Source organism: Plectropomus leopardus, chromosome 7 (genome assembly GCF_026936395.1).
Source record: "Plectropomus leopardus strain MGB_pleo_1.0 chromosome 7, ASM2693639v1, whole genome shotgun sequence".
Lineage (NCBI taxonomy): Eukaryota > Metazoa > Chordata > Actinopteri > Perciformes > Serranidae > Plectropomus > Plectropomus leopardus.
This window is the reverse complement of record NC_142182.1, coordinates 23,677,598-23,705,366: the sequence shown is the minus strand read 5'-3', so window position 1 is coordinate 23,705,366 and position 27,769 is coordinate 23,677,598. Positions and strand designations below refer to the sequence as shown.

The window sequence follows — 27,769 nt, the reverse complement described above, 5'->3', positions numbered from 1 at the left end:
CAGACCAAAACATGGGAAAAGGTACTTTTCTCCTTTCTTCACAGGGTCCTCTCTGTAATGTTGTAAGACACTCATAATAGCAATTTAAAGAAGAGCTGTGGTCATAAATGTCCACTTATTGGGAAAACAATGAAATTCAGATGCTCCTTACCCACCGAGCAGAGCACAAGATCAGTCGTCATATAACCGAGACAGTAAATGATTGTTATTGCCATGTAATGCCACTGATATTGTTCATAAAAGCGCTGCTGACACATATGCTAAATGTCACACTAAAGGGCAATGCTGTTGTGGTAAATGTCCCGCCCGCCATGCCCCTTCTGGTTCCACGATGCTGGCATGCTATCTAAAGTCACACACTGGAGCGGTATGATGCCATCTGTGTTTGGTTCCCTGTAATAATGCAAAGGCAGCATAAAAAGAGGACTCTATAGCTATATCTCTGTGTAAAAAAGGCTTAAGTCTGTCAGTGGCAAAAACATGCATTTTAGTGGGTGTAAACTGACAGTGCACTCCTTCCCCAAGTGAACCAGTTGCAAGTGCACTGCAACCGGTACATATAGTGCTGCCTGCTGTAGCATACTCTCTCAATATTGGAACAATTCAAAAAAATGTTGTTGCCACAAGTCACTGAAGCACAAAAAGAAGGAAAAATAGGTTACAGAGCCTCAGGAAAAAATGTTTAATTGTTCTAGGTGTCTATCATTTTTTCACAAGTTTAGATTTACCGGGTCTGTTGTTACTGTACTCTGTCTAATAAAGCTGTGAGCTGGACTGCAAAGGAATTACATAAGATGGCATTTATCATCCTCCTCCCCCTCTTACTCCCAATCTTTGCTGCAGCCCCCCCATATGTATCTCAAATTCAGCTCACATACCAGATGCAGTGGGAGCAGAACACACAGATGCTACACTGCACCATTCACTCAACCATCCACCAACACAGGTGAACACAGGGGGACACGCAAGAGAGGAAAGCGTTTTTTCAAAAAGAACTTCAGTCATTAAACTCAGTGTGACGAAGCCAAATGAATCTCAATTGGCCTGAAGCCAATAAAAACATCTGTAACGTATTACAGTTGTCTCTTCTGAATGCAAAAGAATGATTGTGCAGCTCCGTTAAGGTGACATAACGCGCCAAGATGTGCTCCAGAAACACTTTACAAAATCAGCAGTTTGTGAACAGGCCACTGCTTAATTAGCCAATTAAAATGAAGAATGAGATGATGACCCAAATCTTTCAACAGGCGCTAAAATATCTGCCACATGGCCAGGAAACATACTTTGGAGGTGCTTGGGGAGACACAGCACTGCCAAGTCATGACCTCCGGGTGCAAAAGCTAAATTGGTGCCACCAACAGCTGACTCTCCTCTACAGACTGAGCTTGTTATTGAACAAATGCCCAGTTTTGAGGGCATTTTCTCCATAACCACTGAGGATGCTCCTCAGGATGGAGCATGCACACAATGCATTTAGACAAGCCCGAAACTCTTTCACAGAAGAGTTTGTTTGGCTGGTCATTAAGTGTCCACCCAGCATGCATGTAGAGCAATACGTCCTCCTTAAGTTTGCAGTGTTATACTACAGCTTTTTATAGTTCCATAAAGGGTGAAATACAGGTCCAATTATGAACAAGGAAGGACTTGGGAAAAAAACAGACTTTAGGACTTAAAGACACAGTGAAATTAAACATTTTAATCCCTTGTTCATATAATCGCTGAATTATCACAATTAAAGGCAAAAATTTAATTTCCAATAAATCATGTTTGATTGAAAACCCCTCTTTTCTCTTTCAGTAAAACTTTAAGGATATTTTTGATGTCCGATCCTGAGCTGGGCGGTGTTTACATAAGTAAATGTATCCCAGTGTTTTATTTTATACTGCCGGAAAATACTTATCACATTAGCTGAGGGTAGAGGGGATTTAGACACATATTTGTACACGGTTGCAGATGCTGATTTACATTTTACTTTTTTGTCTTTTTTATATGGACCCTGAGTCTGGAATAAAGGATTGATTGATTGATTTCATGAAACGATTCCTATTGCTCCTGCAGGTGGGGGAAAATGTAGCATCTTGACATTTATCTTATAAATCAATATTGTCAATAAAATTGTTTGATTAAACAACTGATAACTGTTAACAAGTGGAAGGCAGACACAGAGTACCTACATAAAGATTGTATCTAAATAGTTAAGAGGTCACTGAGAAATTACATCAAAACCAAAACTTGTTAGAATTGTCCTGGTTTCCGCTACTAAATACATATAGGGGACATAGTGTAGCCATCCAGTGTGATTTTGAACGATTTATATTGTGTGTTTATTATATGTGTGAAACTGCCCTTTTGCTCTTGGTTTGAAGATAGTTGTGGCAAACAAAGCAAATTTTCTACTTAATATTTTCTTATTTATTGTTTTTATCTCATGTCACCTAATGTAACCCAACAAAGTTTTTTAGTGCATGAATATTCTTAAATGTAAGTGAAGACAAATTTCCAAGTGAGTGGACAATAAAGATGTACAATAAAAATGCATTGGGATGGATTCTATTCTATATTCATCAATTTATTTTTTAATTCAATTAACGTGAAAGAATAAAAAAGAAAAAAGAAAAACAAACTAAAATCATGAACAGAAGACTATAATGTGTAGAAAATAGTACATGGCCACAGTGCAACTCTAGGTAGCTAAAACTGACTGTTTGTGATAGGCCACACGTGTGTGTTAAGATCTCAGTTGGAAAAAAAGGTTTACATTCACAGACTAGACATATCGTCACGCTGTTGTATGCCCCCGCGCACCAGTCAAGTTTCACTTACAGATAACATCCATGTCTGTGACTACATGGATGCTTCACACACAGAAGATCTATACAATCAGCACAGTTTCAAGGTGGTTCTTTAGGGTTCTTGAGTTAGTGGATAATGCCTCTAGCCTTGGCTACCCACGGCGTGGAGCCATAAAAATTTTGTTGAGGTCTTATTTATTAATTTCTCCCTCATTTCCCTCCACCGGATCTAACAACACAGGAGAAGAAGCTTAAGAACTGCAGTGAACTGGAGTCTCTCCTGTTTTGTGGAGAGTTTGGGAAACACATCCTATTTATTGAATAGCCTATTTTTGTACAAACCACTTAAAAGTTAATTGTTACTATATCCAACTCAATTTACATTTTTTGTTTATACACTTAGTCCCACTTCTTTTCCTTTTTACTTTTTCCATAGTCACATTTATATTGTTTTTTCCCCCTGAGCCTGATCGGGGAATGTAATGGAGAGATTTACCTGTAGGCCGGCAGTCCTCTACAGCACTGCTTCACTAATACACACCTAAAGCTGACACTACCCACAAATTTAGTTTCACTCAGAACTAAGTAACAATACTGAAGATTAAGGCTAATTTCACTGTGACTTTAAGTGCTGTATGCAGAAGATAATGGACAATTCCTGCTTTCAAAGCAAGTGCTGCATCCTCTGCCAAACAAGCTAAATAACAGAAAAATATAACATGTTTGCAGTTGGACATGAAATGGAGCAGGGCTGCAGATGCGAGAGGAAGGGAAAATAGATGAATGCAAAGGTGGAAATAAAGAAAAAAAAACTGAAGCACTGAACAGTAGACGCAAACTCAACTGGCATAACAACGTCCCTTTTGCCCAAACATTGGCTGAACAAGGCAAGAGGGAGGAAGAGGCGGCGACAGGAAGTGACAAGGGTCTACAGAGGCTGACCGTGAAGGGATTCTGGGAGCTCCTGACCAGACATCAGCCAGCTCTTGAGGAGGCGGAGGTGGTAGGGACAGTGGTGCAGGTGGTGGGCTAAAGCCCCATCCACAACCAGAGGGGCAAACCCTTGCAGGGCTGGCTCAGCGGGAAGCCCCCCCAGCAGCTGGACTACACGGAGCTCGTCTGAGGGCTCTGAGGAACAAGAGGCAGAGCAGGGAGAGAGGAAGAGAAAGTATAGTGGAGCAGAGGGAGGAGGAGTGATAGGAGCTGTGCAAGTGTACATCTGTGCAAAACAGAGCTAAAAAAAAGCAGTGTGACTTCAGGACGGTGGATTGTATTTGTAGAGCTGAGAAACTAATCATCGGAAGTTCAAACTGTTTCAGTCTAACTTACTTTGTTGATACTCGTCTTGACCGTATAGTTATGAGTGAAGTTGACCAACTATGCCTAAGCACAACAATATGCCTCGACCACTGACAACTGACACAATCATTTCCATTTGAAAGGAATCAATGCATCGGAGACACAAAGCTGCTTCACAAACACGTGATTCAGTGGGTCAAAGAGTCATCAATAAAACTGTTCGAGCAAACCAACTTCAAAACACAGTCCTGAAAAAAACTGTCTACTGATAACTGTGTATGGAGATGAAATAGAAAACTTGAGTTGAAAGTTGAGATTTGTTGCTCGAACCATGGCTTTGTGGCAGAGATGGACTACCAGCTGTGCAAATTGGGAAATTTCCCTGGAGACCCAAACTCTCTCAGGAGGCTCATGGTCCATAAATGTTTTTTTACCATATAATTTGTGGCAATCGGTTGCTAATTTTATTGTTAAAACTGTACACACCACTAAAGCGCATTGTCGCTTGAAATGCCAGATGCCTTAAATATATGATAACAAATTATTTTTTAGACTTTGGGGCAGCAGAAACAAACAGCCATCATCAACATATCATCAACTTTTCAGTTGATACTGTTAACTTGTTAGCAAGCAGTTGCTTATTCACACATCCAGGAGTTACAGAGAAATATTAGCACTTATTTAGGAGTAATGTTTGTGGCCATCTGATAAATATAAGTCTAATATTTGCTCTCTTTTAGCTTTTTTTGGTCTCTAACAATTCCTGAGTTAAGTATCTGCTCTTTACCAAGGTGCTAACTGTGTCTGTTGTTTGGTGTAGAACATGCAGCATGAAGAGCGTTTTTAGATCTTTTTTTTGTTTGTTTTTGCTTGAAAACAGGATTAAGAATCTTTTGGACACTAAATGCTCACATTCGGTTTCCGAACATTGTTAACTGGCTGTTTGTTTTGAGTTGGTTGCCTGCTGCTTGTGTTTGAATTTTTAATGCTGTTTGTTTTAAATGTTGCTGTTGTGGTTTTACTCTACTTGTTCTTTTATGTGAAATTCTGTGTGCTGCTATCTTGGACAGGACTCCCTTGGAAAAGAGATTCTGAATCTCAATGGGACTATTCCTGGTTAAATAAAGGTCAAATAAAAAAAAATTTTAAAAATAGCTGCCTGTTGCAACAGAGATCGACGCCATCACGTCAGACAGATAAATCATGAACAAAAAAAACCCTGCAAAGCTCCTTGAAACTGAGGTGAGCTGCAGATTCTAGTGATAATAAAAAACTTTACATTTATTTCTCTCCCGTCAGTGTCTATATTGGCTGCACAAATGTCAACAGAATGACTGTGTTCAGGTTCTATTTTTATCAACAGATAATAATGAGGCGCTTCACTTCAAAACACTGTATTGATTTGTGAACATGCGACTGATTTATGACTGAATCTAAAACAAAATAAACTGAAAATGCTGTTAAAGGTCTTGTATATCAAGCCAAGCCTTACAGAGAGAAATACCCTTATTAGTATTACACAGTAGGTTTTACTTCCAAAACCATAATTCTACAAAATTTAAGGTCTTGAAATGAAAATACTGAGCCAAATCCAAGCACATACGTACTCCACACACACACACACACACACACACACACACACACACACACACACACACACACACACACACACACACACACACACACACACACACACACACACACACACACACAAAAACACACTCATCACTGTGGTTCCAGTGGCTTCTCCAAATACTTGTCAACACTGTATCAGATTTCTGAAATACACTGACTCTGCCTGGCTTTCTAAAATCACCGTGTCAGACGATCCTGATGCTCAGATGACATGTAATTTCACCTGCTGAAGTACAGAGAGCGCTCATCATGCTGCCAAGTTAATGAAAACATAACATTTAAGATTGTAAACTCCAAAACTGGAAATTGAGGTCCAAAGTTATGAATAAATCCAGTTTAACACACCACTCCAGGAATGGAATGATTTGATTTGATCGTTGCTAACTGATTGTAGTGAATTTCTATTATCTGGATAATCGTAAATATTGTGCCCAGTAGGACCAAAAAAGACTGCGTAACAAACAATAAAAGAAACTTTGAAAAAACAGGCTGCATACGTAGCAACCACAAAAAATGCAAAATCTTAATAAAGACTCAGCATATTTTATATCGAAAAAAACATGATACCATTTCAGATAGTATAAAAGCCTGGCTTTTTAAGGATGTATTTCACTAAAAAGGATGTTTACCAAAAAAGTGACACTAATAATATTTGTTTTTTTAACTAAAGTAAAGTGACTCTGATAGTTTTTTGGTGCCATTTCAAAAAAGTTGTAAGTATAATTTGATTATTTTCAGAATAATATACTGAATTCCAATTATTTTAGCCAGGATAGTGATTTTTTTATCATCCCATTCCTTAATGACTCCCATGTGTTTTTCTTTTGTTAGGTGGTTAAGAACAAATCTGTGATTCCAACAAATAAATGAAGGAACAAAATCACACACTTACATGTCTTGCGGTCTGATTTTGTGAAAAGCTCCTCATTCACGTGTTGGAAAGAGACTAAACATCCCCAGAAAAATTTTTTAGTCATTGATTGCAGTTGGTTTAACTTCTCACCCTCCTGCAGTGATGTAGAGGTTAACTTCATGGTGTGTCAGTACACGTGGCATCACTGTTGAGTGCAGTTATAAGTGTAATCAGTCTGACCACACCAATCAGTGATGCTGCCAGAAGTATATTTTATTTTTTATAGCCAAAAATAAGAAATGATTTGAAATTACTAAAAGAAAAAAGGTGAAGGTGACGATTTATTATGATGTGTGCACAGATTATTTGCACGTGGACATATATCTGAGACAGAAGATATATTCCACATACATCCATCCTGCAAAGAAACAGCAGGATCTGAAAGGCAGATGGAACAAGTGCAGGCAGAGCAGGTGGTGTTAGAGGTGAGGGCCGAAAACAACACAAGGTACAGCAAACACCGAGGGTGTGTGGTGACACAGAAACTCTTAAAAAATGTGTTTGGTTTTAATCTTGAAGACGTTCAATGTAATTAACGCAGCCAAACGTCAAACTCCCAAAAAAAGAAAACAAAGGAAGTGTTTTCCCACAAAAAAAGATCATGCAAGATCACAAGAAAAACTGTGTCGATGAAATAAACTTGAATAAAAGCAGACATACCATTAGTCGGATGCCTGGCAAACGACACAGAAAATCTCTTTACTGGCGGCATAGAGAACAGCTCTGAGGAGATAAGAAAGGTAACTGGTATTACTGGGACTGCTGGTACCTGTGTCTGCCTGTTTGCCAGTGATGTTTTTACATGAGGAAAAAAAAGAGGAGAGAAAAACAGAGTGAGAGAGAGAGTTGGCCTTTCGATTCTTCAACATCTGTCTGCCAACCAACATGCGTGAAATTCGGGGTCATCTCTGAATAAACAAAGAGGAGACAGTGAGAGGAGAGGCTGAGGAGTGGATGGAGTAAATGATGGACAGTTTGGCCGGATAGTAAACATGCAGGAGGAATGATGCTGGACTTTAAAATAAAGGGAATTATAAACATATATAATGTTCATGTCACATAAACTATGACAGGAAACAATCTAAATCCAACCATTTTCTTCCTTACCTTGGCTGCTGATTAGTTCAACATTTTGGGAAACACACTTATTGACTATTTTGCTGAGAAATGAGAGGACTGATAACACTCTCATGTCTGAATGCTAAAAATGAAGCTACAACAGCATGTTAGTTTAGCTTAAACTAACGTCAGGAGAAAACAGCTTGTGCACTTCTGTCCAAACTAAATCTGGCTACTTGTACCCCTAAAGATTACTAACTTACACTTTATTTCTTTTTTAATCTACACAAAAAGTATATTCACAGTTATGTTCACTTTCTTTCAGCTCTTAAGGGAAATATTGTCTCTTCTGCTGCTAAATGTTCCATTTTTTTCACCAGCTGGGGGTCAACTTTGTTTTGGTGCTCATAGAGTTCAGTGGGTTTTTAGAGCTCTTTCACTGATAACAGATGCCTGCTGTGACTGAAAATGATGCTATGAGAGCAGTGAAAGTGAACCAAAAAAGTAAAACAATTGCCTAAAAGACGTTATAATCCTCAGTAAAGGTAAGTGGAACTGCAGAGTTGGATGACAATTTCCTCTCGGTTCTTCACAAAGGCCTAGTGCACAAGTACATGGGTACTTCTTTTCCTCCTATGTTCTACAAGTAAATAAATAAATGTATTAAAATAAATGAAAATCTCTGTCACACATTAAAAACTTCTCTCTCCAAATGTAAAGGCAAGAACACATTTAAATCACTGTCAAGAGCATGCCAAACCCACAGATGGCATTATCACCGTAACCCTAAAGTCACACAAAGCGGATGATTTTGGCCGATCTGAAGCCTGGAAAAAAAACAGAAGGCTACCTGGAGCAGTGACCTCTGTAGCTCATTTTGACGACACTGATCCTCAATACAGTGGAACAGTAACTGTAAAAAATGCTTTGTCATTTTAGCAAGGTTAGAGCAAGCACTATTTTTGGTCAAGTCCGCCACTGCACAAATGTCACCTGATGGCTCACAAAGGAGATAACAGCGCGCACTTTCAAGCCAAAAAGTTAGTTTTCCCTGCCTGGCCTGAAAATCTTCACCCTGGGCAGAGTTTTACAAAGTGTCTGTTGTCAGTGACCTAATTCGAAGTTTGCTGGTGGAAAAAAAGCCAAAACACGTAGAAAAAAAGCTACATTTTCAAAAGTACCCATGTATGTGTGAACTAGGCCACAGGCTGTATATAAAGATGGCTGATGAGTCTCCATTTCCTCCCACTGTACAAAAACAACAAATAAAATAAAGTAAAATAAAAACCCTGGATACAGCAGCTGCCATTCTGAGCTGGTGATGTCATTTGGAGCCGGGGACTATGAAACTGTACAAAACTAACCGGAGGGTGAAACTGTGGTATTGTGTTCCCGCCAATGCACTATCATCGTCATAGCTGCCAATCATGATGTCAAACCCCCTTTAATAACATCAAATAACTCATTTAAACCAAACTTAACAACTGAACAAACATTAGATTGATAAGAAAAGGCAGAAACCATCTTTGGGAAAAATGTTTTGGACGTGTACTTTTGTTAGTTCGGCCCATGTCCAATCCACTAACGTGGAGGTGGGTGAGTTTTATAACCTATACTGCGGTTAGCCACCAGGGGGCGATCGAGATGTTTTGCCTTGACTTCTTGGGAGCTGGCGGGTTATGAGATCCATCGTGAATATAAAATATTGATTATAACTGCTTTAAAGTAATGGATATATGTATGAAACAAAGTCGAAATAGTAGCAAAGCAACATAATGACCAAAAAAACAAACCTCATATTCAAGGTTGGTCTCTTTTCCAGTATCACTAAATGATTGTAAAAATATCCACTTATATGTAATTAACAGTGCTAAAATGTGTTTGAAATCAAAACAAAAAGAACTCTAGTACAGGTTAATCTCATCTGACAGGGCTGTGGGGCATATAGGACTATAAAGGTTGCACTAAGGTCTTAATTCAAACACTTCTTTTCACATTTTTAGTAAAAACAATATGTTGTCCTGATGCAGCCCTTGCTTCCCATAAATGAACATCAAGGATGTCAGTCCAAACCCTCACCTTGCCTCACAGAGAGCATAACAAGATGTAACAGAATTGAGAGCAAAGCATCTCTTTGCTCGTGGCAGTGAGGAGCCTCGCAGTCAGAGTGACACCCGGTGGATACATCGAACAGCTCAGTTTCCTGCGTTTAAAGCCCACAGTGGGAAAAAATATCCCTGCAGCTTGTGCAGATCTGTACGCATCCGCATAACTAGCTGTTAAAATTATCTGCTGCTGATTTAATCCGAGGATGTGACCCATTTATCTTTAGTATTATTCAAATGTGTGTTACTAAAACAGCTACGACCATAAGAATGTTATCTAATCCATATGTCTGGGATAATAAAACCCGCTATAAGGACCCCTGGTGGCTGTTTCAACAGCTTGAGTGTACTCACCACTACCAACGTGAGACTGAGGGAAAAGACTGGGGATTATTTAAAGGTGGATTATTGGGTCTGTTCCAAATAACAGGCTGAGTTTCTTAATGTAAGGATTACCGTGAATTGTGATTAATGAAGAAAGCCAGACTTCTGGCTTCAAGACACAAAAACTACTTTACTGTGGATTATGAAATTAAATTGTCTGAGAGTGGATACGGTGAGCATTGCAAAACAACATGCATAGAGAGCATTTCAACACATTCAAAACCAAGCAGATAACGGTGTGATTGGTAAGAGGACATGCTGATCAGGGAGAGCACTAATCACTGACAGCTGTGGTACATCACACAGTAAGACTGCACACTTAGCATTTGCTGTACAGCCGATCACTTTGTTGTCTAATCAGTGCCCTTATCATGCACACTGAGAAGGAAATCACTCAGAAAATGTGACGCAACAGACTGAAATTGTCAGTTTGTTTTGGAAAAGGCAGCAAAAGAAAGCAGGGAGCTTTAATAAAAAATTTAAAAAAGAAAAGAAAAAAAGAGTTATAATGCCCCATAAATTTAAGTATCTGAAGCTTAAAGAGCAAGAAGTAGAAGAAAAAAGAAGATACTGTAGAGCCAGAAAAAGAGTCTGAAGACCTTCTCAAAAAAGGATAGAGATAAAAAGACCCGTCTTGTGGAGAAGGACAGGCGGCGGTGTGAACATACCAAACATGCCCATCTTGCATGGCAGACTGCCAGGGGACAGCGGTGGTTTTCGGTGGAGGTGGTGGTGCGTGCGGACGTAGTCCCGCAGGTTGGGGGCGCTACAGGACACCCCAAGGGCAGAGGCACTGAAGAGGCCAGAGCAAAGTGACCCTGTGTGAGGAGGAGCCGGGGGGAGGGGGGCGCAGGGTGAGTACTAGTTTTATTACACACCATGCCATTATTAAGAGAAAACTGATGCTAAGGTGAGATCTTGGCATTAGTGTGTGCATTTCAAAAGACTTACACATATGCAAAACCCTTTAACTGCATCTTGAGTGATTTTCACCCTTTAAAGCTGTAGTTAGTAATTTTTCATGAAAGATACCTTTTTCATATTTGCAGATACTGTCTGTGTATACACAGCAAGGAATAAGACAGATAATCTGTAATAATAATCTGCTGACTCTATAGCCTTAAAACAATCGAATGGCCTGCAAGTAACTGAAAACAACCAATCAGAGTCGAGGGGTCTCTAACCAAGCTGTCAATCGTGTCAATCACTGCTCGTGAACTGTGATCAAACCGTCAAACTAAGCCGCCCTGATTACATATGAATCAATATTCTATTATTGCATTGGGTATTTCTCACCTCAAATGTGGTTCATAAAGCATAAAAGTGTAAAATGAGAATGCTGGTCCGACCAGTGCTTGGTACTTTGGTATGTATCCAACATAGTAGCAAGTCATAAAGTTTGTAATGTTACAGCTGAGCAGTACACTAAAATGTGTTTCCGAAAACATTTAATCAGCATAGCCTGGTTTGACAGTTTGACTACAGTTAGCAAGCAGTGACAGACATTAGGGCTTTGGCAGTATCACAGTATTACGGTAAACCAGGGTATTTAGAAATCCTGAAGATAAGTTTTTTAATACCTTCATAAATACATTTGTACATGCGTTCCTCTTTCTATTAAACTCACTGTATGTAGTGCACAGCATGCACCACCAGAGCTCAGTGTCCTGTCTCTAATGGACATAATTGAGAGCTGCGTTAGAGACTCCTCAGCACTGATTGGTTCTTTTCAGTGCACTGCTGTCAATTCTAGCAAATGCCATTAGAAGCAGTAGAAAGAGAAAGAGGGGCATTTTTCCACATACTATTTGTCTCATGTCCTTGCAGAATTTAGTGACAGTTTCTGGAAATATAGCACAAAGTTATTTCTATGAAAGTTACCAACTGTAGCTTTAACTCCAGTTGTGAATAAAAAAAAAATCAGTTTCAAAAAATCATTTAAAATAAATGGAAAATTGTTAAATGGACAAAAGGTTCCTGGAAATCTAGACACGCAACTACAAAGTTTTCGCAACAGTGACCACATCTATAAAACCTGTGGATGTGAATGTATGCATATGTGTATACGAGGCAAAGAGTGAATGAACACAGAACATGTATGTTTTGTATGCAAAAAGCAGCAAAGGCGTGACGTACAGGCCAAGTATGGAAATCAAATAGTTTCAGACCCCTACTGTGCACAAACCCTCTGAAGCTGCAACAGCCAATTTTCATAAATCTGTCTTATTTTTATACTAATACTTAAACCATAAAGGAAATATTATCTTTGTAATTGCAGAGGGAAAAAAACATAAAAAGGCATCTGTGCCTCGTCCCTCTGTGCTATAAACAGTATGAAGGTATGTATTGCAGCGTGCTAACAAAGGTCGTTCGCGTCACCTGCTGCTCTTGTCAGTGACCTGTGCACAGACAGTGTTGTTGGAGTTGGGGATAAACTGGGGACGAATCACTCAGCAGACTCGTAACAAACTGACAGGTTCCACTCAGAGATTATCCAGAGGCTCTAGACAGAGCTCCTTTGATGTTGTGCGAACGCATAGCCGACTGCTGATTTAAGACTTGTGATAATTAGGCACTGAGTGACACGATGATTAACACATTTAGGGAGAAGTAAGACTACACCCATACTGCAGTTTTATACCTATACCTGCTATTGTTTGCTTTGTTTTTTCTGCCTGATGTTTATGGATTTACTTGATTGCACTTGAAAGTTTTGTCATTTTTTAAAGGACTTATAACAGGTTTCCTTCCTTTCTGACACATATCTATTTGGTTTAATCGTGTCTTTTAGGTCTTAATTGTGTAAACAAAGGAGACAATCTGTACTGAATACAGAAGCTGTAAGCTGTGAAGCAGTTTAACATAGTTGAGTGCAGGTTTTAAACTCCCAGTGAGGCACTCGTGACAGAAATTGGTTCCACAATGTAACTTCAGTCCCTTTTCTCACGCTCGTGGTTTTCTCCACACATCTTGATTTAGACGACGGGCTTTCATGCTTGTGAGAGTGTCACTATGTTAGCAGTTTGGTTGAGGTTACATACCATTGAAAAGTGTATACACAGCAAACACAAGTCATTCAAAGGTTCCGTCATTAGTGGAGAGGTTAAGGGGCCCAGAGAGGTACTTAAAAAGACCTCTGGCACAACTGATTTGAGACATTTTGGGGAATTTTAACACTTCTTGTGTTCATTAAAAGGGGTCAAGAAGAGCCAACCAAGCATCTAACTTCAGAGAATTTATTGTAACAGGACGATGAGCCCAACATTTTTGAGTCTGCTGTTGGTGAATATAATTGTTCCAGGATGCAATGAACAAAGGTAATGAAGGAAATTCTAACAGCTGCATAATATTAAACAAACTATTCTTGGAAAAAACGTTTGTTCTACAATTAAACCTGTTTTAAAATAAGTGCATTTCCTGAACATACCTCTGAATTAAGATGGATAAACACCTACGGTGTATTCTCGATGTTTTTTCTTTTATCAACCTGCAGGAATACCTCTTTGCACACTATGTGACACCAGAGATCTTGCAGTTGGCTGTGAACGCAACTCACCCTGCTGAACTCTTGCCTACATAGTTTGGAGTCTGATCCTGTTCGGCTGCTGCGACACTAAGCTGGAGTGGAAGCTATGTGGCCGTCAGAAAGAGGGAAAGAGGCGAGGGGAGGGAGGGCATGGGGGATGGAAAGAAAAGAGGGAAAGAAAAACAGACCAAAAGAAATCAAAGGGAGACACAGAGAGGGGCATGGGCAGGTGGGAGGGGTGAGGGAGAAGGCTTGTGATGAGGGGAGGGTCAGTGATGACAGCTGGAGATAAAGTATGTTGTAAGGTCAGCGTGTCTGTTGGCATAAACTCTCTCTCTCTTTTACTCACACACACACACACACACACACACACACACACACACACACACACACACACGCACACACGCACACAGCAGAAATGAGGTGCCTACCGAGGCCACTGGCTGGTTTGATTTCAGGAGACTGGCGTGAATACGAGGGGAAGAGTCGGTGGGATGTGGAGCCTTTGGAGGACTGGGTGGGGGAGGTCTCAGAGAGGACCTGAGTGGGGCCATGGAGACCAGGGGTTAAGACTGAGACAGCTGCCACAATTTATTAGGGACCTGATGCCTCCCATTCACTTAAACAAAAAAAAAAGACTGATATGAAAACTTAAAAATGTACAACTGTGGAAATGGAAAGAGACCAGAACTACCAAGTCTGGGTCTATCATTATTAGCATTACATCCTGCCCACTTCTCAACACAAACACTACAGGGCCTGATACCTCCATGGAGCCCGTCTTCCGGTTCCGTATCATGGGTGACCTTCGCTGAATGTTGATGGGCTCAGAGAGAGGAAGTGCCTGGTCTGGCTGGTCCTGAGAGAGGTCCTCCAGACTGCCCTGATTAGGCTTCTTGTCTTGATTCTGATTGGTCAGAGAACACAGAAGTGAATGATATTTCAGTCAGGACCACTTCAAATAAAATAAAAAATGAATAAAAATAAAAAATAAAACTTTATTTCTATTTACAGTGTGATAATTATGGCAGTATGTCTCTGTTCTGGGACCTCTCTGCCCTTCTACATGCTTACATGGAAACCTGAAGGTGAAGTGAGCACACCTCTGCGCCCTCCCCGCACTTTTGGAGAGCTTCAGGCAGACAGAGCACACCTCGCTGCCCTTTAACGTGCCTAAGTGGAAAGCCCAAGGCAGCGAGAGCACACGTCTCTACCTTTCACGTGAGTACGGGGAAAGCCTGAGGCAGAGAAAGCAAGCCTACCTGCCCTTCAATGTGCCTACATGGAAAAGCGCAGCAGCAAAGCGGCTTGCAGGGGAAGCAGCAACTGACTCTCTTCCATCAATCAGCTGATCTGTCAACTCACCAGGCTGCTTGAGATCAGCTGATGTAACTGAAATGTGAGCTGAGGTTGACATAGTGGCCTGCCTGAACTGATGTTATGTTCAGTACATGTTCTTGTCCACTGAACCAAATACACAGGCAAAAAACTAAGGTGTCCGACACGACATACTGAATTAAACATAACCTTAAAAGTGGAGTCAGCAATTCAGCAACACCCAAACAAATGCACCCCTCACGCGAGTGCTCCTTCAGAGGCTCCGTTTCACTGTCCCTCTTGCTCTCACTGCATTTCTCTTTGTACTTCTATGGCCTTTTCCCTGTCCTGTGCACAAGCAGGACCGCTGATTGGCTGGAAAAGGGTTGTTAGGCTCAGTCTGAGCCATTCTGTTTGTTTCCCCTTGTATAGAGCCAGTGCTGGGTATGAACGGCAGATTTTCCTCAGCAAACACACAGTACAGACAGCTAGCGGACCGTGAGGAAAAAATTGTATTGGATTAGAATTACTGAACAACAAATAAACAACAAATATTTCTTCAACAACATACTTATCTTCACCTGAGACCAGCAAAAAGTATTATGAACCATATATTTTAAGGCTAGAATTTTTTTTTATCCTACCTTTTTTTTGTGATAGCTGATAGTATATTTTTTCCTCATATATGTGAAAAATGTACAGGTGATGATCCCACAAAGTATGATGGAGGACCAGATGCTTCAAATGTCACTTTTCTGTAATGTGTTGTTAAAGAATGAAATTGTATTGTTCAACACAGAATCAAAGGAATGTGTCCTCACACACACACAGACAGACGCCACCGCGGCCTGCATAATGGCCTGCATACCAGTGTTGCAGAACATCGAGCCTTTACTACACATGACAAAAACTTGATATCAAAAAACAATAATTAGTAGCAGTAGTATTAGGAACTGGTTATGATCATTTACATTATTTTCCTGCAGACAGAGTTGAATGTTGTAGGGATATACAAGATGTGTTTTTTTACATCATTACGATGTCAACTCGCGTAAACACAGAGACTGCAATGCTCCACTTTGAATATAATAGCAACTTAAGAAATTATGATCTGTCTGTAGGTGCTATTTTGTCCGACATTTGCCATGCTGTAAACTCTCTAGCCAATTACACAAGAGCCCGGGCCACGAGGCATCATCTCAGGTGATGCAGAACCTGTCAGAACGAGCATACATGCAAGTGAGAGTTATTAGACTAGTGCTGCCATGCTACTCTGCATGGTTAAAGCAGGAAGGTGTAACACGATGAGTGCTGACCAAAGTGCAAATGCCAAAAAGGAAGTGGTGTGTAACAAAATACTACGTCAACCATCTGGCAATATTTTGGATACTGGAAAGACACCATGGCACAAGCACAAGTACTTAGCAAGTCTGGGTCAATAACTTTGTACACTTTAATATCTGTTTATTATTGTAAGCGACATCATTATCTCATATCTTTCTCGTATCGAGCAGCCCTAGTATGTTGGAATGCATTTCCACAAAAATGTTAGTCATCACTGTGCAAGAACTCACTACCTTTTCAAAATAACTGGCCAGCTGGTTAAAGATCCTTCTAAAGGCAAATTATCTCTGAATGTAGTGATCTAACACCATCAAACTTTGTGCACAGAAAATATTAGGTAGACTCTCCACTGCTGGCAATTCCAAATAACGATTACTGAATTTGGGAGTGATTGTGGGTTAAGAGAATGTAAAGGTAAGAGAAAACAGATAACCCTGAAAAAGACTGAAAAATAAATGACAAAAACACAAGTTCACACACCTCTGAGGAGGCTGGGCGGAAGCCAAAGCCGAGAGGTTCATTTTCCTCATCTTCACACACTTTGACTCCTGGACTGAAGTGAAGCTCAACGTGGAAACGCTCCTCTGAGGAAGGGTCCTGCTCACAACACGGATATTAAGACAGAAAGAATTCTACGCATAAAACTGCAGCTGTGACACTGAAACAACATAAATGACAGAAACACTTTTGCTGCACCGTTATGCCGCCCTCTAAAAGCTGACCTTATTGTTGTCTTCATACAGCATAATGACTATCTGTGTCATGTAGTTGAGTTCAGTCACAGCACTCAGGTAGTCCATTGCCTGTTTCCACTGCTGGTCCTTCTCATCCTGGTACTCAAACAAAAACATGCAAACTTTATGACACCTCAAACATACATACACAAACAAGCGCAGCTATATTCATAACCTTCAGAATGATGTACAACGGATGATATTAAAGGAATATGATTTCTGACAATTACATTAATATTAATTACAATTATACTGAATCATTGCCCAGCTCATTGTTGTAAAGTAAATTGTGTTAACAACATGAGAATGGGCTTTTGTTGTCAAGTACAAATAATAGTACATGCGTTGCTTTCAAGCAACTTAATGATAGAAAAAATTGATCAAAAGTATCTGTAAAAGTATCTGTCACTGTTTTAACAAAAGGTCAGGGATGACAAAAATGAAGCATACATCCAGCAGTCCTCCATAGCGGAAGACACTGAGCAGGGAGTGAACGTGGCTTTCGCTGGTGAAGTAGAGACGTGTGCGAACGTGACGACCAGGAGACATCACGCCACGAGAATACCTGAACACGGGGACAAGAGACGACACAAAGCTTATTCATCATCAGTGACTTACATAAACATACACAAACACACACTGTATATAGGTGCTTCCCCTATGTACATGTAAACATGTTTGTGTGTGCTTCAGTGGCGGCTTGTACTCTCACAGGGGGTGCAGCTTGTTAACGGCCTCGTCCTCGTGGGTCCTCTGCAGGTCCAGCTGGATTTTCTTCATCAGAGGAACACAGTAAGCCTGAGCGATGTCCAGTTTCTCTGCTTTGGTGATGCCGTACTCCTGATATGGATAATATGAAGGAAGTAAAGCCATTTGAACTCTTTCATGCAGTTCTTTTTAATCTACTTATCCTTGGTGATGAGGAGATGACGTCTCATCTCAGCAAATTTTGGGGCAGAAGGCAGGAAAACATTCTGGACATCACAGAGTGAACAGAGATAAGATGTGACACATTCATGCATAGAGGGCTTAATATAAAAATGGGTTTTCTATGATTTAAAATGATGCTGTCTCACTTCCAGAATTAGCTTGCTTTTTTCGTTTTAACTGATAAAGTGTTTCACTGTTGATGCTGCTTTCTCTTTAATAGTAAACTTTACAGAGTATTCCGGTATGCAGTCCTATCCTGAGGATGAATACAGTTTGACTTTATGCTAAAAGGGAAAAATTGTTGGTTTCATCATCACCACCCAGTGCAATAAAAGTATGAAATTATCTGCAAAATGCCTGCTGGTATAATTCTTTACGTGACCCATTTGTTAACATTCACTGGCATTCCCAGACTTCTCCGGAAGTACATAATTCATCTCTGTTAAACACTTTTCCTCTCTGCAATACAACTCTAACAGCATATTAAAGTTTATAAAACGAAAAGTTCCAGTCTCTGATTATGACTGGCTGAGCCGTATAGCTATTATAAAATATTCTATAAACACACAGCTGTGACCGTATTACAAGTTCATTGTTACTGAACCAATTTTTTTACCTGCTGTGATACAAGATGCAGAGCTCAAGAGGGCAGCCACCAATTGGAGCCAGAATCATTTATGATATGCCAGGAGGAGGATGGTCAGATGTACACAACACTTTCATTCAATGAATGCATGTTAGCTCCATGTTGCAACTTATTGGAAAGCAGTCGGCACTTTGCATTGCTATTGCTGCATGTTTTTTTTTCTTCTTTTTTTAAAAAAAATTGCCAGTAATCTGAAGTAACTACAAAGCTACATGAGGCCTCTAACCTGTGGTATGACTATGTCAGCCAGGGCACGTGACAATCTGAACAGCTCCAGCGTGTCCTCCAGTCCAAGCGAGGCGTTGTGCTGCGAGTCGTATTTGATACAGTCGTAGATGTCCGGGATCTTGCTAATGTCGTAGCGGCCGTTCTTCATACGGAAGTCTCTCTCCAGTTTGGACCAGCGCTGCAGCATCAGCTCCAGCGTCTCACTGTGGTAAAGCTGAAGGTCTTTGGGAAAATCACCGAATGACTAATCTCAGTCTAAATGTTAAACTGGTAATTGTCTCTGAAAATATACTTGACATTTCACTACATGGAACACATTCATACCTTTTCTGCTTCTGACAAATTCATGCAGACTAAGAGACTAAACCAAATATCTTGGCATTATCAGAGTACACTTTGATTTGATTCAATTTTGTCCAAAAGCATTTAATTAGTTTTTCTTCTGTATAGAGATTCAGCGGGTTCACACTACCTGCAGATTTGGGGTCCTCAAGTCTCTTGCGGATTTGTGAATTGAGACTCTGGATGAGGGCGTACACCTTGTCACAGGTTTTGACTGGATCCTGTATGACTCTCATTGAGTTCACCAGCGATGGGCTGGCAGTCGGTGCCAACTAGGACACATTGGAAACAGAAGGTAATAGATAGCATATTAATTAATTGCGTAAATGTAGTCAGGAAGGACTTCCTGCCAATACATGCACGGGAACTTTTTGTATTTTCATTTTAGTTTAGTCATCAGGCTTATGACTAAGCCAGTGTAATAGGAAGTTTAATTTTTGTATAAATTTTTGTTTTACAATAAAAAAAACTAAAACTATTATTATAAGGTGTTCTCATAGAGATTTTCCTAAAACCCTAAAATGACCATGTAAAAAAGCTGTTGAAGGAAATGAGAGATGAGAACAAAAGAAGAAGCAAAAGTAAAAAGACGTTACAGCAATAGGCATTCAGCACTTTATTAGTGCATTTATTATTCCACTGGGTTCTAGCTCAAATACCATTCTGCTTCCACAAGCAATATCATATGGACTGCAAGTTACAATAAAAAAAGAGACTTGCATAACAATATTTCCACAATTCTGTGCAAAGGACTTGAGAAGCACGTTCAACTATTTAAACTGAACATGCGGAAGCTTGCTGGCAAACAAAACATTGCACCAGTCACCTTATCAAACCAAGTTATTTTTATATTTTCACTTCACCGTCTCAGGTTTCACGCATACCTTCTGATAGTCCTCCAGTGTGAACTCCTGGCCCTTCTGCATGATTTCATGCAACCTGGCCTTCACCTTCTGTTGGCAGTCAGTCAGGGAGTCGCTGTCGCTGTCCAGCAGTCCGTTCATGTTGGCACTCTTCACCATCTGAACCAGGATTGGAGTCAGCTCCCCTTCTAGAGCCAGCAGACCCTGCAGAGGATCCAGAGAACTTAAGATGAGGCCATTCTGTGGCACTTCTACTGAATCCACGTATTATGAGAGAAATACATATGGGACGTTGTTGGGAGAAACAGGATATGTTAAAGGTACAGTCGAACTGGACTAAGGCCGGTCTTCATTTTCCCTTCAAAGAACCTTGAAACCTCTCAAGGACCTTTATTTTGTTGTTGTGAGTCTGCAGCTTCTGAAAATGTAGTCTCAAAGTATTTACGGACAAAACCTGCTAGTTCAGTGAAAACAATCCTAGATTCCAGGTAAACTTCTGAGTCACACTAAAGCACGACACAAGATAATGTGTCTCTGTAAAAAGGGCAGCTGTAGGCATAGCAATACTTTTGCAGTGTTTCAGTTTGCTATGAGAAAGTAATTAGTAAACCCAAAAATTCCCATTGTAATATTTACATGTGTTTAATGTTTAGTTAAAAAGTGTCCATGATACAAATATTAAGAATCACAGTATTTGAAATTATTCATCACTTAAATATGGCAGAAAAAAGTGGATCTCGAGCCTCCAAAGACATGATTTGTTTGGAGGTTCTCATTTAAGTGTTCAAGTTGCATGAGTTACATAAGATATGGGCTTTTAGGTACGGGGCAGAGTTACCTTTGCGAAAGCAGCAGCTGTCATCTGCACTCTGCCTTCATCAGAGGCGTAGATCTTAAGGTCATGGCGGTAAGTGCTGTGCAGGCGCAGGAGGCCACAGCCTGGAAACCCGGCGTAGTCACCTGCAAGATTGTACACAGAGTGGGATACCGTGGTTAACTGGCTTGTTTGCAGCATTGAAATATACTGTAAAAATAATTTTCTTAATTAAGAAACGGTTGAGTCGGGCAGGTAGTTGAAAGAACAGAGAAAAAAAATACAGTGTGATGATTGTACCCAAAAGTACCAAGGATTCCCATTAAAATAGGCACACAGCGACGTACAGCACCTTTGCAGGTGCAGCATCACTTTCAGTTCAAATGCAAAGTCTACAAAATGCTTCATAAGCTTTTGACTTGGTTCATTTCATTCAAATGCGAACTTAAATGGTGTGGATTAAGTTACAAATAAAATGAAGTGAAAGTGAAGTTAACAGATGATGAGTAAACCCCAAAAATTACTGAAGACAGCTCTCATGGATATGAGATCAAATACTTTGGATTACCTTCTTGAAGACAGACAATAAAAATATTGTAACATGCTAAATATACTTGAAGTAATGTAGCTTTAGATGCACACAAATGCTATAGATGAAATCACACTGAGGCGTCATGCGTTTCTCTTTAGTGTACAGTCAAATGGCTCGCTGCAATACTATTGACTACCATGGATTATCATACCTCATTTGAAAGATCCGGGTCATTCTGTGGACTTACCCCTGTTCTAATCAGACCCCCGCCCCATACAAAAAAATAATATACCAAGAACTCATGAAAAAAAAATGCAGTCAGATTAGTAGATGATCCGCGTTAGCTTAACAAAAGCAAACTGCAATCACATAAACTGCCTTTGTATGTATGTGACCGACATTTGCTGAAGTGGATCACCTCAATGATGACACAAAACCATCCACAGCAATCTCAATATGGGACAAACAGGACTGGTCAGCAGGTGAAATGAAACAAAATCATGATGAGAGGAGAGATCGGAGCACGTTAGTGGACGGAGCAACAAACGCGCAGAATGAGGAAGGCGTGGAAGAGCGGTGATGTCCAGGAAACCCTTCTCTTACCAAAGTCAATAGGGGACTCACAGCCAAGGGACCGGCGGTTACCGGCTAGTAGTTTACACAGAGCAACAACAGGTAAGAAGAGAAGAGCAGAGTTAATAGATAAAACTTATGGTGGAAAAGAAGTAAGAAAACAGTGGCTGGGCTGTGAAAACAGTCTTCTTTTCACTAAAAAGAAGCAAGACTACTGCATCTGCTGCTACAGAGGCCAAGAGCTGCCATGCTTGTGTTCATTTTTTTAATGGCATTATCTATGTTTCTCAAGATAAAGAGATCCTTCATCACGAGAAAACGACTTTTGTTTTGTTAAGATCATGGGATAAATACAGAGACCTCAAAAATGAGTGCCTGGTACATTTGATTTGATTTCAGCCTCCACATCACTGTCATGACTGACAGGGAGGATTCATAACTTAAGAGTAACTCAAGGCATACATAAATGTGTGGTTTTGTTAGCTGCAACTTTACCATTAAAGCAGACAATCTCGCTTTTGCTCTCTTGAGGCATCAAAGCTCATTTTCTCAAGATAATGAAACAATCTCGAGACAATGGCATTAAAATCAAATAATTGCAAGCACTGCCACTCTGAGCTTCTGTAGCTTTGAGATCTGCTTCAGGGTGTTTTTCTGTGCAGTCTGGAAGTTGTGTTGCATGCACTATAAAATGAAAAGCATTAAGTAGTAAAGCCTGAAAAGGGTCGTTTTTGAATGACAAAGAGATGTTACTCAGTAAAAAGCTTTGTAAAGTGATAGAGAGAGAAATCATTGTAACAGGCAGGTTTGTCTGCTTACTTGGAATTCACTTTAGTAAAGACAGTTTGGGTTACAGGTGCTTTGTGTAGTCTTTGTAAGCATTCAAGAGTAACCCCACACTGAATGATGCATGAAGAAAAAGCAAGGCTGCATTTTTGTCTCATGCACCACACCCCATATCCCAGTTGGGTGTTGTCACATGGGTTCAATTTAAGAATGTTTGGACAACGGTAGCAACCAGTAGGGACTATTGAAAGTAGTATTTTTACGTGTAATTACTCTTTGAAATATCACTTATTCAAAATTACCTTGAAATAAAAACTGTAAGTTAAAAAATATATATTTTCCAGTATTGTTAGTGCCAAGTCAAAATCAGAACTTAATTTCTGTGTTTGGTTCCTGATAGAAAGACCCTGTTAATCTCTCCTACCGTTGATGGTTTGATTATTAAAACCAGCAGCCTTGAAGCCAATGGGGAAGTGGTTTACAACACAATCTTAACTCAAGGTCCGATTACTCATTTGTTGTAGTACTTTTGAGCATACTAAACTAGGGTTGGAAATTTCTAGACACCTTACATTTTGATCCTGATTCAGAAGGCTACAATGTGATTATAAAACATGTGACTACTTGCGGATTGTGTCCATCTGCTCGCGCCTGTTAGACAACATAAAGGCTCACTAAAGCATATATTTAGTACTATGTTTGAATCTGGTTCCATGCTGTGCTCCCTTTACCATTTCAGATTCTCTAGTCATCAACAGGCCTCTGTAACCAATGCGTGACATTACTTGTTTGTATTTGTTTACAGTCTTTGTGTTTTAAGTCTAGTTCAGTGCACTGATAAACTATCAGCCACCTCTTTCTGTTTTCTCCTGTTGTCCCCTAAAAAATCCATCATTGAAGCAAAAAACAAACTTAATTACACTGCTTGTGAAAGTACTACTTAAAACTTAAATGCCTACTCTTTTTATATGACTTTTGGGATCTTTTATTTCCATTTTCAATAGCATTATTGTAGTTATTGGATTTTATTTCATTGCAGTATTTGACTTTTTTTCTTTTTCAACCGTATAAAGCACTTTGTTATCTTGTTTTGAGAGGTGCAGTATAAAAAAGTTTTTTACTCTTTATTACTTTATTACTTATTTGTAGTGTTAATGAGTCTACAGTGTGTTGGATAGCTTTAATGACCACTATTAAAAACAATTGTTTCAGAGAATTCATTGAACTGAGATTTGTAACTTAATAAATGCAGTCTATTATGGTGTTCAAGTTTAAGCAAAGACAACAAGTCTAGAACATCAATGAAAGTAAATATTAAATGGAACAAAAAAAGACACAGTGACGACAGTAAGCTGGAAAATCTGACTCACTGAGTCTAAAATAACCACCTAATGTACGACCTCCTTTGACACACTATATGTCAGCTATGCCGTGTTGACATTACATACTGTATGGTAGTGCTCTGAGTGACTGAAAGAAGGGCTGGAAATAAACTTTTATGAGCAAAGGTACATGTTGGGGAAAGACTAGGCTGTACTGTTATCATTTGCCGTCTTGACCTTCAATGGCATTTATGCATTTGTTCTGAATGTGAGTTTTTTCTTGTGTGTGTGTGTGTGTGTGTGTGTGTGTGTGTGTGTGTGTGTGTGTGTGTGTGTGTGTGTGTGTAGGTATGTGTTTGCTCCCTTGTGGACGTGTGTGCATCTGTGCACAAAACTTTCAAAGTAATTCCCATCTCATGGAAGTTTGAGAGGTGAATCTTACACAGGGAAGTCAGGGAATTAGATCCATTCATTTTTAGGTGACCAGGGATATATTTGGGAATGTTAAAAATAGTTCACATGAAAAGAAAACACCAGAGGTGTTCTATAACATGTCATCCAGAACATGTTTTTGAATTAAATGGCAGTTTTAACCAGTTTTTTTCAGGGGCCCAAATGTACAAGAAAAGCTTCTATCTCAAGAAAAAAAAAAGTAATCAAACATATTTCGTGATGGAAGAACTTAAAAAGGATGGCACTTAAGAACATCTGTTAGTAAATGTGAGTATCAGTCCATTGGGTACCTTGACCGCCGGGATACATGCAGCGGAAGGCCCTGCCCAGCTCCTCAGCCTGAACCCGACCTGCAGGAGTCAGCTCGCCGCCCCACTTCAATACCAACAGCAGAGATGGGCCGTCCTTCTTGGAATCTGAAAAAAGCAGTGCGCTGTTGTTCATATCAGTAATCCCGCAACAAGAACAGTTTACAACTTCAAAATGTTAGAATTTGCAGAAAATCTGCTCAGGATGAACTTGAATACTGTCCATCTATTTACCTAGAGTATTTAAAAGAAAAAAAAAATTCGTAAATTTGACATTTATAAACTCTGACAAGTTCTTGTTAGCAGCTGGTGAGCCTGGCCAGATGAACCAGCCTGTAGGCTTCCTATTACCCCAGCGTTTCACCCCATCTCTCTCAGCACTACGTGACCATAGGCTGTACCAAAGAAGTTGACGTAGCCTTTGGGTCTGCAAAAACATGCATTCTTTCTAATACCAGCAGGGAGCAAGAAAAGAAGACTGATAGTATAGAAATCTATGAGAAAATGAACCTACTTCTGTCTTGATTTACTACCTAGGTAAACATTTTCCTAGTGAGTTTATGGTCTCAATCACTAGTTCTAAGTCTTCATCAATACAGACTGATATCTATTTTGTAAATGGTGGACCCATTTTTAAGTAACATAGATGATAAAGTAGGATATAGAGCAGAGCAACCTTGTGATTGACAAATTGGGACCACAGTAACGTAATCAGGATAGAGGTGTGCATAGTAAATGGACTGCATTTATATAGGGCTTTTCTAGTCTTCTGACCCCTCAAAGTGCTTTTACATTACATGTCACATTCAACTACTCACACACTCATTCACACACTGGTGGCTGAGGCTACCATATAAGCCACCTGCAACTCAGTAACCAGTCATATGCACTCACACACCGATGGCGTGGCAGCAATTAAGGGTTCAGTATTTTAACCATGGACACTTCAACATGTTGAATGGAAGAGCCGGGGATCAAACTGACGATAGACCCGCTCTGCCCGAGCCACAGCTGCCCCACTGTAGCATGGATGTATTATAAGGAAGTCTTTCACTTTCGGCCACTATGTAAATTTTGCTTCAGAGGGTGGCGCACTTCCTGGGGGCTTGCACTGTAGCAATGCATATGATCTGCGGCTTCACCCTCTTGACCAAATATGGTCACTTCTGGCACTAAAACTCAAGCCAAAGTGCCAAACTCCTCAAAACAGTTGACCACAAACCAATTTGTGGCTATGTCAACTTCTATTATACAGTCTATGCTTGTGACACTGTATTTCTATGATGGAAAGTTATAGAGTATAGCTCAAGGTTTTCTGTACGGTAACTTGACACAAATAAATATACTAATATGTATCACATAAAAACAGTATCACTTGAAAATTGGATTTTAACACTTTGACTTCTGTAAAGAGGCCTTTAAAAAAGTCAGGTAATGTAGCTGTATACCAAACAGCAGGAATAGCACTATTATTGTGAAAAAGAGTGAATTTTCAGAACAGACTCCTCCCCAGTTTAGCTTTTCATTCCCTAATGTAGCACTTTTTATATGCTACAATGTTTCAGATGGATTTGAAAAGAAGTCATAAAATATTTCTTCAACAAACCCATTAATTTTATCTGTTTACATTACAGCTCGCTTAACCCTGTTTAAACACCAAACAATATACCCACTCGCAGTTCAAAACGAGCATCTGGAAATGTAAACACTAGATTTTTTTTTGTGTGTGTGTGTGTGTGTGTGTGTGTGTGTGTGTGTGTGTGTGTGGGTGTGTGTGTGTGGGTGTGTGTGTGTGTGTGCGTGCGTGTTGCTACCTTCCTCTTCACTCGAGGCTTTAGGTTGGCCATTACGCAGGTAGGTCAGCTGGACTTTCCTGTTAATACCTGAGAAATGACCGTACCTGGAGAGACAGAGCACAAACACACAAGGCAGACACAACACATTTTGATATGCACATAAACAGACAGACACACGGTAAGCACACACACAGATACACAGAAATAATTTATCCCATCTTAAACAGAACACATCGGACAGAAGGCAGAACATGTCACCAACTTTTCACTGATCATACATTAGGGATGGGCATTTTAAGGAATTTCCATATTCAAGAACTCGCACAAAATTATAATTAAGTATTCGAGAGTTTGCAAGAGAAAAATCTAATGTAAGAGTATGGTCCTAAAAACACCCAAGCAAAAATGTATGTATGGGTTGGGGTTACCCTACCTTTCTGTGCTGCAGAGGTGGTAGAGATTAACTTGTATACACAAGTTTAACATTACATAGCTTGCAGTACACAATTATTTCATTCATATGGTTTATTTGGTTTGGTATTTATTTTGGCCACATACTGATTTCTTTCATTTTTGGAGCTGGAGCATTCATGAGAAGCTCTGTTGAAAAATATATATCACTCGGTTCTTCATTGCACCAGTAGCACAAAGCATACACTAGGTACAGACGCAGAACACCACACACAGTGAAAGTGAAACTTAACATTTCATTGTGCTGGGTCTAAAAGTTTGATTTCACTTGCCATCCATCAATCTGATCAGAGTCGATCACATACATCAGATGATCAAAGCAATCCCCCAATCTTCAGCTATCGCCACCAATTGATTACTCTGTGGGGAAACACGTAAATTGTAATGCTAGATCCAGTGATGTCCGACTAAAAGCATTAAATGTTATCTGCAGCTGCGCAGATGTATCATTTTTGCTACATGGATCTGTGCAGATATTCAGCGATAGTTTCATTACTGCATCCCATAAAAAAGTAAACTTTAATACAGAATAAAGTCAATTTTTGGTTATATATATATCTATAAAAAGATGTGATAACTCTATTCGTATGTTTATGC

The 27,769-nt window shown here is 39.8% G+C and overlaps 1 protein-coding gene across 15 annotated transcripts in view; it reads right to left on the bottom strand.

The window, feature by feature from the left end:
- Positions 1 to 27,769, bottom strand: part of ppip5k1b (diphosphoinositol pentakisphosphate kinase 1b) — a 59,639-nt gene that overhangs the window by 10,718 nt on the left and 21,152 nt on the right. For 2 of the 15 annotated variants that reach the window (XM_088080246.1, XM_088080247.1), the window contains 15 exons: positions 26,720 to 26,805; positions 24,888 to 25,013; positions 20,956 to 21,077; positions 20,139 to 20,321; positions 19,385 to 19,526; positions 18,911 to 19,134; positions 17,821 to 17,948; positions 17,559 to 17,673; positions 17,097 to 17,210; positions 16,855 to 16,971; positions 14,480 to 14,620; positions 14,145 to 14,253; positions 10,856 to 11,005; positions 7,300 to 7,362; positions 3,735 to 3,920 (listed from right to left, as the gene is read on the bottom strand). In XM_088080246.1, coding sequence (XP_087936372.1) covers positions 3,735 to 3,920; positions 7,300 to 7,362; positions 10,856 to 11,005; positions 14,145 to 14,253; positions 14,480 to 14,620; positions 16,855 to 16,971; positions 17,097 to 17,210; positions 17,559 to 17,673; positions 17,821 to 17,948; positions 18,911 to 19,134; positions 19,385 to 19,526; positions 20,139 to 20,321; positions 20,956 to 21,077; positions 24,888 to 25,013; positions 26,720 to 26,805 — 2,006 coding nt within the window. Of the gene's footprint in view, positions 1 to 3,734; positions 3,921 to 7,299; positions 7,363 to 10,855; positions 11,006 to 13,768; positions 13,818 to 14,144; positions 14,254 to 14,479; positions 14,621 to 16,854; positions 16,972 to 17,096; positions 17,211 to 17,558; positions 17,674 to 17,820; positions 17,949 to 18,910; positions 19,135 to 19,384; positions 19,527 to 20,138; positions 20,322 to 20,955; positions 21,078 to 22,066; positions 22,112 to 24,887; positions 25,014 to 26,719; positions 26,806 to 27,769 lie in introns of those variants that run through there. The other 13 variants (XM_088080252.1, XM_042495541.2, XM_088080245.1 and 10 more) reach the window with 12 other exon arrangements.